The sequence below is a fragment of the Orycteropus afer genome, unplaced genomic scaffold (genome assembly GCF_000298275.1).
Source record: "Orycteropus afer afer isolate SDZICR_OR568_19922 unplaced genomic scaffold, OryAfe1.0 scaffold00007, whole genome shotgun sequence".
In the NCBI taxonomy this organism is placed as follows: domain Eukaryota; kingdom Metazoa; phylum Chordata; class Mammalia; order Tubulidentata; family Orycteropodidae; genus Orycteropus; species Orycteropus afer.
In genome coordinates, this window is record NW_006921594.1 from 6484855 (window position 1) to 6500149 (window position 15295).

The following is a 15295-nucleotide window of genomic DNA, read 5'->3' on the forward strand; positions in this document are numbered from 1 at the left end:
GGTTCTGGCCTTCCCAAACCACTTTTGATCTTCTGATTCCTGTTGGGTTGAAGAAGATCAAGACTCCCCAGGCACCCCAGTTTGGGAGGTAACTGTATTTTTTTATAACAGTACCCCCAGTCCCCACCTGCTCCTCCTCCTTACCAGGCTGCCAACTTCTAACCGCAGTGGTGACTCCATGCTTGTCTGTTTAGTTCTGTGTATAAATGGAATGTTGTGGACATGATCTCTCCCCTCACCAGCTAGTCCCCCTCCCCTTTTCCCCTGGTCATGGCCACTTGTTTGGAGCCAGGGCCAGTAAAAAAATATATATATATATATATATATATATATATATATATACACAAAAATTTTTTTAAAATGGTATAACATTGTGTGAAGGCTTACTCTCTCTCTCTCTCTCTCTCTCTCTCTCTCTCTCTCTCTCTCTGTCCGCCACCCCTCCTTCCTCAGAGATAGATAGATATAGATGTAGACGTAGACGTAGATGTAGACATAGACATAGACATAGATAGAAGCTCTGGTGGCATAGTGCCTAAAGCATTTGACTGTTAACCAGAAGAATGGCAGTTCAAACCCACCAGCCACTTGACAGGAGGAAGATGAGGCAATCTCCTTCATTGAAAATTTACAGCCTTGGAAACCCTGTGGGGATTGCTAGGAGTTGGAATTGACTTCTCTATATATATACATCCCACTGTCACCAAGTTGATTCCAGCTTATAGCAACCCTATAGTACAGAGTTGAACTGTCCCATAGGGTTTCCAAGGCTGTAAATCTTCATGGAAGCAGACAGCCTTATCTGTCTCCTGCAGAGTGGCTGGTATGTTTGAACTGCCAACCTTTTGGCTACCAGCCCAATGCCTTAACCACAGCACCACCAGAGCTACATATAAGTTGCAGAATAGTAATATATTTGATTAAAGGAACTGTTCCATACCCTGCTGGGGCTTTATAATATGCCATTTGTGCCCTATATGACCTTTCTAAAATTTGAAAAATTCTGAATTCTAAAATATCTGGCACCAAAGAACCACAGATGAGACTGTAAGCCTTTATTTCTAAGTCATGGCCCCAGAGAAGCTTATTAAATTTTGCTTAAGATAACAATGCCTTTGACCTATTGTTTCCTTAGTATTTGTCGTATTTATTCCGTTTTCAAATTTTAAACAAAGACTTTTTTTTTTCTGATTAAAAATTAAGCTCAGTTTTAAAATGTTAAGCAAGATAGCTGTAAAATAGACTGTACAAGTGAATAATTGTGATGGTTGAACAATGTAAGCATAATGTCAGTGAATTATACACGTGAAGAGTGGTGAAAGAGCAAATGTTTTTTTTACATACATACGTTCCATAATAAAAAAAATTGAATATATAAACAGGAATTTTTAAAACTCTAAAGATGCTGAGAATATTGTCACACCTTACATCAAGTCCATCAGAAAATCTTATGGCTGGCTCCTCTTTCAAAATATATCCAGAATAGAACCACTGAGACTATGGCCCCTAGATGCCCTTCAGGTCTGGAACTGAATCCACACCTGTAGCTTCCAGCCAAACAAAAGACAGGCATATGAGTTGAACATGTACCTGAGGTAGATACACTCCTTGGAGAGAGCAATCATGGGAGAAAGAAGGGCTGTTTATGCACAGGGAGACAGTTAGGGGACAGGAGTGCATGGAGGGATAGATACAGGGAAGAGGTAACTATGGGGAGGAAGTGGGAGGGGAACTGTTGCATTGTGGTAAATTGTAGTCAATGTCATGAGACAGAGTGTATGTGAACTGCTGTATGGAAAGTGAATGTGCTCTGCACACTTTCACCCAAATAGTCTCAGCCAAACAGAAGACAGGCATATGAGCTGAACATTCATTAGGTAGATACACTCCTTGGAGAGATCAGTCATGGGAGAATAGAAGGGCAGTGTATGCACAAGGAGACAGCTCGGTGGGGAGCGGGTGTGCATGAGAGAGAAGGACACAGGAAAGAGGTAACTACAGGGAGGAAGTGGGAGAGAAGAAACAAAAAAAAAAGGCTCAGATGGAGCAAAGATATCTTAAACACCCAGCCTGGTCCCCCAGATCCCTCCTTCCCACATCAATAGAAATAATACATAATAATAGATGGGAGTCTCTAAATGAGGTTTCTAGTGGTCTTCACACAGGGGGCACATTTAAATCATGTAAAATAATTTAAAGACATTAAATTCTGAAACATTTCCACTTCAAACTCAAGAGGTTAGATTCTCAGGAACATTCTCCAGGGAATCATGCCTTATGAATCCTAGGTTTATTTACTGTGAGCAATCCTGTAGCGGGGGACTTCCTGCTAAGGGCATTCCATAGATAACATCTCTTCCTCTTGGCAGTTCATTGCTGATGTCAGATGGATCTTGGCTGAAAGCAAAGAATACCAGAAAGATGATTATTTGTGTTTTATTGACTATGCAAAAGCATTCAATTGTGTGGATCATTTCAAATTATGGATGACATTTAGAAGAATGGAAATTCCAGAACACTTACTTGTATTCATGAGGAACCTCTCTATAGATCAGGAGGCTGTCATTTGAACAGAACAAGGGGATGCTGCATAGTTTAAAATCAGGAAGGGAGTGTGTCAGGGTTGTATCCTGTCACCGTACTTATTCAATCTGTATGCTGAACAAATAATCCAAGAAGCTGGACTGTATGAAGAAGAGCATGGTATTAGGATTGGAGGAAGACTCATTAACAACCTGAGATATGCAGACAACACAACTTTGCTTGCTGAACATGAAGATGACTTGAAGCACTTACTGATGAAGATTAAAGACTACATTCTGCTGTATGGGTTACACCTCAACATAAAACAAAAATCCTCACAACTGGACCAATAAGAAGCATCATGATAAATGGAGAGAAGATTGAAGTTGTCAAAGATTTCACATTACTTGGTTCCACAATCAACACCAGTGGAAGAAGCAGTCAAGACATCAGATGATCTATTGCACTGGGCAAATCTGCTGCAAAAGACCTCTTTAAAGTGCTGAAGAGTAAAGATGTCTCCTTGAATACTAAGGTGCACCTAACCCAAGCCATGGTGTTTTCAATCACCTCATATGCATGTGAGAGCTAGACAATGCATGAGGAAGACCAAAGAAGAGTTGATGCTTTTGAGTTATGGTGTTGGTGAAGAATACTGAAAGTACCATGGACTGCCAAAAGAACTAACAAAACTGTCCTGGAAGAAGTGCAGCTGGAATGCTCCTTGGAAGCAAGAATGGCCAGCCTTCATCTTATCTACTTTGGTCATGTTGTCAGAAGGGACCATTCCCTGGAGAAGGATATAGTGCTTGGTAAAGTGGAGGGTCAGTGAAAAAGGGCAAGGCCCTCAACGAGATGGATTGACACAGTTGCTGCAGTGATGAGCTCAGGTATAGCAAGGATTGTGAGACGGGCACAGGACCGGGCAGTTTCGTCCTTTTGTACATAGGGTTGCTATGAGTCAGAGATGACTTGACAGCACCTAACAACAACCACAACAACAACATTGACACTGAGATTAAACCTGGTCACCTGCCTCCTTTGCTGGAGGACATTCCTCTAGGAAGAGATCACAGGGCATGGCAAGGTGTCCCAGGCTCATCTGGTGCCTCTCCTTCCCCAGCCCTATATCAGCCTTTTCTCCAGCGACTCTTCGTTCTTATTAGTTGTAACATTATTTAGAGATCAAAGTCTGGGTACTTGTTGCTGTTATGTGCCATTGAGTCAGGGTACTAGGGAAACATAATTTTTTGATGAACTTTCTTTGTACACATATCTTTGCACATTTCTTTGACCATTTCCTTAGGATCATTTCCCTAGAAGTGAAATGATCTATCAAAGGATATCTACATCTCCACCTTGATTCAGGTATCAGTGGTGATATATGTCAATATATGCTCAATCTGGAGGAGATAATGGTTTAGAGGAGTACCATTTCCCACAATCCTCTTCTACACTGAATGTTGTAGGTTATTTTAACCTTTCCATATAAAAGACCAAAAATGATCATACTAAGGCCTGTTTTTGTTTTTGGCATTTATTGACCACTAGTGAAGATGTTTTCATTATTTATTTACTCTATATACTTTGCAAATATACCGGTCATTCCATTTCTAGTTTTCATTTCTTTAATATTTGAGAAGTATTAATACTTTGTCTAGAATATATATTAGAAATATTTTCCCAGGTTCTTTTGTCTGTGTATATTGTGTTTGTTTACTTTTTAAATTATAATCAAAGTTCTCAGACTTTTCCTTTATGGTTTAGCTTTTGTGTACATAGACAAATGTCACAAATAATTTAAAAGTAAATACTCACCACCACACAGATAAAGAAACAGAGCATTGCCACTGGCACCCTAGAGGTCTACAAGGTACCTCTGCCTGAATATAGCTCCTGTCCTTTCCCCTGCAGGAGCCCTGGTGGCACAGTGGTTAAGTGCTCATCTGCTAACCCAAACTTCAGCAGTTCAAACCCACCAGCCACTTCTAGGAGAAAAATACGACAGTCTGCTTCTGTAAAGATTTCCAGGCTTTAAAATCCTATGGGACAGCTTTACTCTGTCCTGTAGTGTCATGCATTGGGAGTGACTCAATGACAATGGGTTTTGTTTGATTTGGACCTTTCCCTTAAAGGTTGCCACTATCTTGAGTTTTGTGATGTTCCTTTCCTTTCCTGATTTATCCACTATTTATGCTTCTCTGAAAGAATCATTTAGTTTTGCCTGGTTTTAAACTTTCTATAAATGGTATCATACTGTATGACTTGCTCTTTTCACTCAGTATTATGTTTGCGGCATCCATTTATGTTATTGCATGTAACTGAAATTTATTATTTTCCTCACTGTATGCTATTCCATGTGTGAGCATACCACAATATGAGCATAGTGCAATATGTTTATGTATCCTGTTAGTGTGAACATATAGATTGTTTAGGATTATTATGAACAATTGTGTTGTGAGCGTTTTTCGGTTTCCTGACCTGTGTGCATACATCTGCTGCTCAGCTTTTCCTAAGTTATATGCCTAGAAGTAGAATTGTTGGACCATAGATGTGTATATCTTTAACTTTAGTAGATAATACCAAATTGTTCTCCAAAGTGAACTTATGTGAACTTCCAATAGCAAGAATTGAGAGATCCTGTTTTTCATATCTCACTCTGATTCAGTATTGTTATACTTATTTTTGCCATTCCAGTGAGTGTATAGTAGTATCTGCTGTGGTAATATTTTTCATTTCCTTGACACAATTGAAGTTGGGCACCTTTTCATATGATCAGTGGCTTTTGGGATTTTTTTGTAAAATGGTTGCTCATGTCTTTTGCCTGTTTTTTATATTGGGTTCTTCATCTTTTACTTATTAATTTGTAGGAATTCTTAAAAATCCTGGGCCTGCATTCTTTGATAGTTATACATGTTATAAATATCTTTACCTTTTTGAATTAACTTCTCTTTCTTTTGATGAACATACATTCTTAATTTTGATATAGCCAAGTCATTCTACTACTTTCCACATTGGTTTTAGATGACCTAACTAACCTTTAAAAAAAAAAAAAAAAAAACTCTAGTTTGTTTCCTTAACAAACTTAACTGAAAGAACCAACATTTAAATATGCTTTTTGCAAGCCTGGATTACTTTATGGAAGCTCTGGTAGCATAGTGCCTAAGGCATTTGACTGCTAACCAGAAGAAGGCTGGTGGTTCAAACCCACCAGCCACTCCTCAGAAGGAAGATGGGGCAATCTACCCATCACCCCAGATCAGATCCGACTCGACAGCAGTGAGTTTGGTTTTGGTTTCTGGATTACTTTATAGATGAGAGCATGACAGACTTTCAATTCAAAGAGAATATTAATCACAATAACAGTCATGACTCCGTACATTTCAAGAGCACTTTTATCATTTTCACAATTAGGTCCCCTGTAACAACCTAGAATGTTTAAGTCACTACCATTCTATTTGGCTCCCCTTCAACAAATACATCCTGCAACATATATGACCATCTTATTTTCTGTAGCTCTCAACTGGATATTGTCTTGTCCTACCTTGTGGTGCTGTTGTTATATATGTAAATGTTGTTGTTGTTGTTGTTATGCGCCATCGAGTCAGCCCCGACTCATATAGGGTCCAGAAAAAAACCAAACTTACTGTCGTCAAGTCATTTCCAACTCATAGCAACCCCTCCTTGGGTTTCCAAGTTGGTGTCTCTACAGAAGTAGATTGCCCAACCTTCCTTCTGAGGAGCGGGTGGTCCATACAAGCATATATCCCATCTTCCCTATTGGCCTTAAAGCTCCTTGACACAAAAGATCTGTAAATGCGTTACTGTCTTTTTCTTGGTGCTTTGCATTGAGTAAGAATCCACGATGATGATTAGATGATGTTAATGAAGGTGTTAATAATGTACAGGGCCCTTTGAATATTTAGCCATTCAGAAGAAAAGAAAAATACATTATAAAAGATATGAGATGCTTAGATATTTTTAAAAGATTATATTTATTGTTGTTTTGCTAATGTATAATTGATCATTGATTATCCAAACTACATTTCAACCAATGAGTATAATCACCTGCTCTTTCCTTGCCTTACTAATGAACAGTTCATTAGACCTCCACCTCTTTGTCTATTCTACTGATAGCTCCTAGTAGAGATGTTGATGGAACAAGGGGAGCACATAATAACAATTATTATAATTAAGAATGTGCATCAACTACTTTGTCTTTCTTCTTGAATGTCACAAAATTCAATATATATTGATGCTTATTTGGTTCTCAGGTAGAAATGAGTCCTCTAGAAAATGCAATTGAAGTGCTGGAAAATAAGAATCAACAACTAAAGACTCTGATTAGTCAGTGTCAGACAAGACAGATGCAGAATATTAATCCCTTGACCATGTGCCTGAATGGAGTAATAGATGCTGCAGTTAATGGTGGTGTTTCCAGGTACCAAGAGGTAAGAATTAGGTTTTATTTGAGAGAAAGTTTTCAGATGTGACTTTTTAGGGTTTCATCAATCTTTTTAAAAAATAAGTACATACATTGGCATACAAACAGTGCTACAGTTGACACATGGAGTCATTTGTTAAGTGGTGCAAATCTACAGTAATTTGTGATGCCCACTTATTCCACCTCCTAACGTGAGATATTTGGAGGATAAAAATGTGTGTATGTGTGTGTTTTTGATCCATAAAAGTAGTGAGAAGATCAAGATTGTTTAATAAATGTCTTTTCCCTTAGCAAAGAGGTGCGTGGTCATAGAAAAGTCTGATGTGGTTAGAAGATATCTTAAGCGGACTTTTTATCTGCCTCTTAGTTTTAAACAGGAAGACTCTTGGAGATGAGGCCACCATCTTGGGCACACTGAATGTTAAGATAATTTATTTTGGGATATAATGTTATAAAGCTTGTTGATTTGGATTTGTTGTTGGTTTACTTTACCAAAAGTACTTGTTATACAATCTCTTACCTCCTTTTAACAAATCTTTCTTACGAATCCACTCTGGCCAGCCACCTACTCTAAGAATCACTCCATCTGTGCCCAAACATGGTTTGTAATAGTTTCATTTCTTTGGAAGGTTCTGGATCTTGAAAAACAACATCTTTTACTTCCTTTTAACTCTCCTCAAGTATACTGACAGTCTCTTCTCTTACTAGGCATTCTTTGTGAAAGAATATATCTTAAGTCACCCTGAAGATGGAGAGAAAATTGCACGGTTAAGAGAGCTGATGCTGGAGCAGGTAAGGGAGGCAGAAGCCAATCAATTACCTTCTCTCTGTCCTGCCTGGATGTGTTCTTACTTAGCCAGAGACCCAGCTACATGGTTTTCTATGTGGTGGTCTAACTGAAGCTGGCAATTGGGAATTGCAGATTCACCTAGATTGGATCCCAACTTGCTAATTTCTACTTTTCTGTCCCCCTGCCCTGCTAATTTGATGCAAAAATACATTTAACAATGAGTAAGCCATGGCAGCCCCTTAAATAAATGCTTCATATATTCTCTTAAGGAGCTCTAGTGGCATAGTGGGTAAAGCATTTTATTGCTAACCACAGGGTCTACAGTTCAAATCCACTAGCTACTCCTCAGAAGGTAGATGAGGCAATCTACTTTCATAAAGACATACAAAGTTGGGTACCCAATGAGGGTCACTATGAGTCAGAATCGACTTGATGGCAGTGAGTTTTGTATCCTTTTAGGTCTTCTGAACATTCTCTTCCTAAGGACTTGCTATAGGCTTGGTGCCAACTTTTTATTGAAAACTTTGTGCTCCAGTAAGTTCAGGCCAACAAATAAATGGATGGATGGGAGATGGATGGATGGATGGATGGGTGGATAGATGGGATTGTTACTTAAATGCTAGAATGAGGACGTAAGCAATCAATGCACTTTGCTTTAACACGGCATCATGTTTTGCAAATTAAGCCTACAGATAGTATGATATGGACAAAAGTAGAGATAACCTCATCATTTTCTACTCCAGAGACGCATAGTTTATTTTTTTTATTTGGCACCATATGAACAATTTGGGTCATCAGTTCTTAGGGATGACTTTAACCTTTCTTGATTTTTAAAAATCTGTATTTTACCTGAGCACAGTCTCTTGTGAGGGGTTTACCTCACTCAGGAGTCTCTCTGCCTGACTGAATTCTTTCCCCAGAATTAATATTGTCACTTAGGACTGAGAAGCCTCTCAAGAAAATAGAATTGAGAGGGTTTAGTTTTGCACACGCTGCTCGATTATGTTCCTGAAGCCTTGTGGAAGGAGCTATGGTCTAGAGAGTATCCAGTCTCTGTCATGAGACCAGCTGTGCCTGCTGTGTGACCTCATCATCTTTGTGGGACAGTAGAAGAAGGTTTGGGGTAGAGAGGGCACCATCCTTCTCAGGACCTCTGTGAAGCAGTTCAGAGGAACGGTTGTGGATGTGGGGATATGCTGCCCTGATGTTCCTTCCATGTAGGACTTGTTGCCTCAGCTGCTGAGTGTGTGGCTGTCAGCCAACTTCCTCCAACTGTCACATCCTTCAGGGATTACCTTAGTCACCACCCAAGGTCACCACCTTTCTGAACAAATGCACATCACTTTGAGTCATCATAGCCAGAAAACTTTTTCCCCCCTTTTCAGTAGAAGCTGCTTGCTCCCTTTTTGCATTATTATACGTGAAGAGTAATCTTTTTTAGCAAAAACCAGCATAGCAGCTGTTTTAGGATTCCTGGGCATGAGTTCACCACCTCTCTTGACAGATTTTGAAAATTTGCAGGAGGGATGGGAAAAACACAGAAGGCCCTGATGTAGGAGAAAAGGACACCAGGGAAGAGAGAGTACCTTTTAGAGGATAGGTCCTGTCACAGCCGCTCCTGCCCTCCTTCCCTGCCTCATCCTGGGAAAGGCTGGAAGGGGCCAAAGGATGCACAACTGTTAAGAAGAGATGCTGTCACAAAGTGAAAATTACACAGGAGGGAAGCAGAAGTAGTGGGAAAATCAAGTCTTGAAATCAGACCTGAGTTCAAATCCCTGTGCAGGACTTTTCTGAGCCTCCATTTCCTCTCCTGCAGAGTTCTGTTGTAGAATTCTGAGCGTCAGTTCCTCGTGCATTGTTCCTGTGCTATAAAATTGAGAGGATTGGTAATCATGTAAAATGCATGGTCCCCTGCTTGGCACCTCGCAGGCCCTTAGTAGTAGTCATTGATGTGGTTTTTTTTTTTCCCCCTTATATTTTCAAGGCACAGATTCTGGAATTTGGTTTGGCTGTGCATGAGAAGTTTGTGCCTCAAGATATGAGACCCCTTCACAAAAAGTTGGTTGATCAGTTCTTCGTGATGAAGTCAAGCTTAGGGATACAGGTGTGTTACACAAAGTGTCCATGGTAGAGCAGTCTGACTATTGCCAATTTGCTTTCCAGTTAGAGGGATGATGAGGTGTCCAATAGTGACATCTTTTGGTTTTTCTCCCAAACTGCACCCTTTTATATGCTGTGTCTTCTGTATGACATACTCCCCTTTTCTGATGACAAAAAAAGTAAATGAGAGAAGGCTGAATAGTACTGAAACGTACCTTAAAAGATTCCTAGACAAAGATTTCATAACAATTAAGATGTGTATCTAGTATACTAAAATATCCTACAGGGTTTTTTTTTTTTTTGCCTGTGTTATTACTAGTCTAAAATATTTTCTCCGCCATGTCCTTAGGAGTTCTCTGCTTGTATACAAGCCAGCCCAGTCCATTTTCCTAATGGAAGCCCTCGCGTGTGTAGAAACTCAGCACCTGCTTCCATGAGCCCAGATGGCACCAGGGTAATTCCTAGACGCAGGTAAGTCATATTCGGGATTATTTTACAATTTGGCATCTCCACAAGAGAATCTGGAATGATTCTTTCATCCTTTATGGCACAATTTGTCAAATACACTATTTTTTAATGAAATAATTCACCCGCGAGGCAGCTGCAGACATCTGCCACGAGTGAAACAGCAACAGCATGAGAAATAAATAAACTCAAACGTTTGATTATATTGAGGCAAACAGGAGACAACAAAATGGGATGCGTATTTTCATTCCTTCGATTTTACACCATGCCAGCATGTGATAAAGTGCAATTTGGAGACCGAGTTAACGACCATTCTTTTTTTCCCCAAAAACAGCCCATTAAGTTACCCAGCTGTCAACCGATATTCCTCCTCCTCACTGTCCTCCCAAGCTTCTGCTGAAGTAAGCAATATTACAGGGCAATCAGAAAGCTCTGATGAAGTCTTTAACATGCAGGTACTTAATTAGCTTTCTGTCTAGTTGTGTCTATTCATTTATTGTCTCAATCATGAGAGTTCCTGTTCATTCTTCTGTGCTACTGAGCAGACCTAAGGGCAAGAAGTTGACTTAAAGACAAGTACTGAAGCACTCTTAATTCTTTATGTGTCTCTGGAGTCTGCAAAGATGTGCTCTCAAAGCTGTCCCATCCACTCTGAGAAGACCTAACCACACAATGGAAAAGCCTGGGCAAGCTGTGTAGGCCTTGGCTTTGAGATCTAGCTCTGATTTTTTTCTTCAATCCAGGACTCCTGGGGCATGTCACCACACACAGCCACCTCTTAGCATTTCTGTATGGCTTTTATTTCTTTAAGATGTGTCTTGTGGCTCACTATAAAATTCTCTCTACTTAAGTATATATTGGAAATTTTCCATAGTAAAAAGTTATTTGACCAAAAGAAGATAATAATAATATATACAGAGAGAGACTTTGTAAGAATTATAGAGCAAATGTGAGTCTTGTAACAAAATTGTTTTATTGAGACACTGCTAATTGCACATTTATGATCATTCAGAAAGAGCTACAATTTCCTCCACAATGGTTTTTGAGAAGGCAAATTACTATTAGAAACATATATTGGGAAATAATGACAAGGCACATTTCGTGCCTTTTAGGAACATTTATGTGCTCTGGGCTGGAGGTCATTCTGCTTACTATTCAGCTGGGAAGTGCTTTGCTAACTGGTAGTAGTAAGTCACCATACACAACTCAGGCTTTGGGAATGCACTCCTTTGATGATAGCAAAAATCTCAAATTCTTGATTAATTCAGATGAGCCTCCTTATCAGTCTGAATTAGTAAGATTTTTCTGTAGTTTTAAATGGCCTTTTATGCTTCAAAACCAAAAGTTGGTTATTTTGTTTCCAGTATGTCAGTGTTGTTTGAAGCCTCTAAACCATGTATGATAACAGTTCCCCATGTATTTCCAGCCAAGTCCATCTACCTCAAGCTTGAGTTCAACTCATTCCGCTTCACCTAATGTGACAAGTTCTGCTCCATCAAGTGCCAGAGGTCAGTGCCAGCATGCAGGGCAAACTAACAGGGCCCAGAGAACCTTCCAGTCCCAGGGAACTGTGGCTTCAACATCTTGAACTACACCCTACTGCCCAGCACTCCGGCACTCCTTCCAAGCAGGCCTGCCACCACCACGTCACTGATGCTTCTTCCCTTCCTTCTCTTTCCAGCTTCTCCTTTGTTGTCTGACAAACACAAACATTCCAGAGAAAATTCTTGCTTGTCGCCAAGAGAGAGACCATGCAGCGCCATCTATCCAACACCGGTGGAGCCTTCCCAGGTAGTCCTCATGGGATGGAGAGACCAAAACACAGGGAAAAGCCTGGAGTGCCTTGCATAACTCTGTAGAAACACACTTTACCTGCCAGAAGCAACCAGATGGATTGTGATTGAAAACAGATACCACTGGGTGAAGAGTGCACCTATGTTCTCTGCTCATTTTTAGAAATCTCTAAGCCATATTCCTGATAGGTATACATAGATTGTTGCCTGAGTAGTAAAGTTGAGAAAGAAATAGGGAATGATTTTACCCTCCTTGATCTGATGTTATATTTCATTCACGTTGCTATTAAGTCTATTCTCAACAACCCTACAGGGCAGAGTAGAACTGCCTGTTTGGGTTATTTTGTGCTGCTCTAACAGAAAATACCAGAAATGGGTGACCTTAACAAGCAGAGATTTATTCTCTTACAGTTTGGGAGGCTAGAAGTCTGGCTGCAAAGTGCCAAGTTCTAGGAGCTGGTTAAAAGCCCCTCGACCTTGGGCTTCACCTCTGCCTCTTGCTTCTGGCCCACTGGAGTTGGAGGTGTCTTTTCACTCAGGCAGTTGCTGACTGCTGAGGCTAAGAAGCCCAAGGTCAACAAATAAAGTGGCACAGTCCCAATATTACCAAAGAACATGGCAGGCCAGTGCTTCAAATCCAGAGATAGTCCCAAGATCAGCAGGTAACATGGCAGGCTGCTAAGTGAATACTCGGATGTGTAGGATCCCACTGTGCCAAAAAGCTCCAGGCCATTACCAAAGCTTCTCCTTATATGCGGGAAAAAAGATCACATCCCTAAAGCAACTACTCACGGCAGATTCCACCATGGAGTTCATTGCCAGTCTTACCATGGGGAATACTACATCCAGCTGCCCAGCCACTCAAAACCAGGCCCAGCCAAGTTGACACATAACCTTAACTACCACACTGCCCTATAAGGTTCTAAGGTTGTAATCATTATGGAAGTAAACTGCCACATATTTCTCCCTTGGAGTAGCTAGTGGAGTAGCTCGGTTAGCAGTGGAGTGCTTTAACCAGTGTGCCACCAAATGCAAAAAAAAAAAAACAGACCCACTGCCATGGAGTCAGAGCTGACTCATAGCGACCCCTCCTTGGGTTTCTGAGGTGGTATCTCTACAGAAGTAGATTGCCCAACCTTCCTTCCGAGGAGTGGCTGGTGGGTTTGAACCGCCAGCCTTCTGGTTAGCAGTCACATGCCTAAGGCACTATGCCACCAGAGCTCCCACTGTGCCTCCAGGGCTCCTGTGTTTCATTGCTGCTATGTCAACACTGGGATTCACTGGGTGGCACAAATGGTTAAGCACTCAACTAGTAACGGAAAGGTTGGTTGTTCTAATCCACCAAGAGGTGCTTCAGAAGGGCCAGGAAACCCTTATGGAGCACAGTTCTCTGCCACACATGGGCTCGGAATCATCTTGGCAGCAACTGGACCTAAACATTAGAAGGGGTAGTTGGATGAATGAGTTGATGCTTGTATGTGTGTGTATGTGTGTGTATGTGTGTGTATGTGTATGTAGCAGAAATCTTGGGAAAGATCTTACTTTAGCAAAAGACCCTGAAGGAGAACCACGCTATTTCTGTGCACTTTCTCTTCTCCCGAGACCTTGTCTGAGAGTGCTGCATCGGTAACTTCAAGAGTGCAGAGGCAATCTTTGTTTTGCCTTTGACATTCTTTAGTGCATTGCAAGGGCAGCGGTTGCTGTCTGTTTCCGCCCATCTTAGTTTTGAAGTGGTCCTTCTTAGTCTGTGTGAGTGCAGGGCCACCGGCACAGACCTCTGCACACTTCAAGCGCTTTGACGAGTGGTTTCAAAGATGCCTGTTCATGTGTAGCCCTGTTTTTCAGATCATTTTGAAAGAATTTGGGAGCAGAGAAGAATAATAATATAGACTCCAGCTAATTTCTCTGTTTTTCTGCACCAACCTGGTAGAAGTCTATCACTGCCACCGAAATGGATGAGAGCGAGTGGATTTGGCTTGATTGGTTTATCTTTGCTGATTGTATGACCTTCCTAAAAGTCCCAGGACATCTCATCTGCACTGATGTCTCACAGAAATTCTGTCTGCATGCGTTTGGCTGAACCAGCTACCTATTTTTATTTCCCTTTGTCACTTGATGTTGCAAGGAGATTTCACAGTTTATTCCATCTGCTCTAGGAGAACATGTTGCCAACATGAGGGACTCTGGGAGCATTTCTGATTAATCCCTTGAGTTTTCTGCTTTTGGTAAAATTTGAGGCAGTGTGTATGTTGCCCACATTTCGATAATAGGCTTTGTTGTATTATGTCTACATTGAAGGACATGGTATGTTTTCTTTTAATACGTTAACTAGAACCATGTACAATTGGCATTTTTGTAGATTAAAAATTACAGAATATCAGCAGTTTCATATGTCTTAGCCTAATATAGAACTTAAAATGTAAAGGAGATTACAGCCTAGTCACTAGGGATTTATGAGCAATATTTCTGCTTTATTTCTTACTTGCATTTCATGTTGCCAATCTAGCATTGTATTTACAAAGGGCTCTGTAAGTTAACCATTATTTACTATTTGTTTTTTTTCCCCTATATTTTATCACAAAAATTAATTTACCATTTATATTTAAAACCTAATTCTTAAACGGTACGTTCTTGTTCTCAGAACCAAAGGCTTTGCTTTAGGTTCATCATCCTGTATAACAATTATTTTGAGCAAACAATTCCAGTGATGACATAGGTCTCCCGTGTCAGCCGTGGTACCACACGAACGGCCTCTTGTACCTTTTCAGAGAATGCTGTTTAATCACATTGGAGACGGTGCCTTGCCACGCAGTGACCCTAATCTTTCTGCACCTGAGAAAGGTAGGTATAAAGGCAGCCCCTTCCTCAATCCTGAACTGCTGAAGGGTTCATTTTGTCCTCCTTTTCTCCAGTCTTCTGTGTGTCTGTGCAGAAGGCATACTCTGGAGATCTGTAATGACCAGGACTAGTTTGCTTTTTAGGGAATTAATGAAAGATAGTTCTTCAGAATCCATTCTTCAAAAACTTTTTTGTTTTATGTAGGAGTTAGCAGTAGAGTCTGAGCAAGTTAGGAGTGCCCCTGTTTAATGGCTTTTGGTTGCGATGTGGTTTGTCACCAAGGCAATTCCTGCTTTTCCTGAAAGAAAGTTGCCAGTTAGGCTATTTGTTCAACATAATGAA

The 15295-nt window shown here is 40.5% G+C and overlaps 1 protein-coding gene across 1 annotated transcript in view; it reads left to right on the top strand.

Moving 5' to 3' along the window:
• Window positions 1-15295, top strand: part of DOCK4 (dedicator of cytokinesis 4) — a 353512-nt gene that overhangs the window by 329533 nt on the left and 8684 nt on the right. Inside the window, exons 44-51 of the mRNA XM_007945030.1 lie at window positions 6798-6974; window positions 7676-7759; window positions 9742-9861; window positions 10207-10328; window positions 10657-10777; window positions 11749-11830; window positions 12004-12113; window positions 14884-14956. Of these exons, the coding sequence (XP_007943221.1) occupies window positions 6798-6974; window positions 7676-7759; window positions 9742-9861; window positions 10207-10328; window positions 10657-10777; window positions 11749-11830; window positions 12004-12113; window positions 14884-14956 (889 nt within the window). The remainder of the gene's footprint in view (window positions 1-6797; window positions 6975-7675; window positions 7760-9741; window positions 9862-10206; window positions 10329-10656; window positions 10778-11748; window positions 11831-12003; window positions 12114-14883; window positions 14957-15295) is intronic.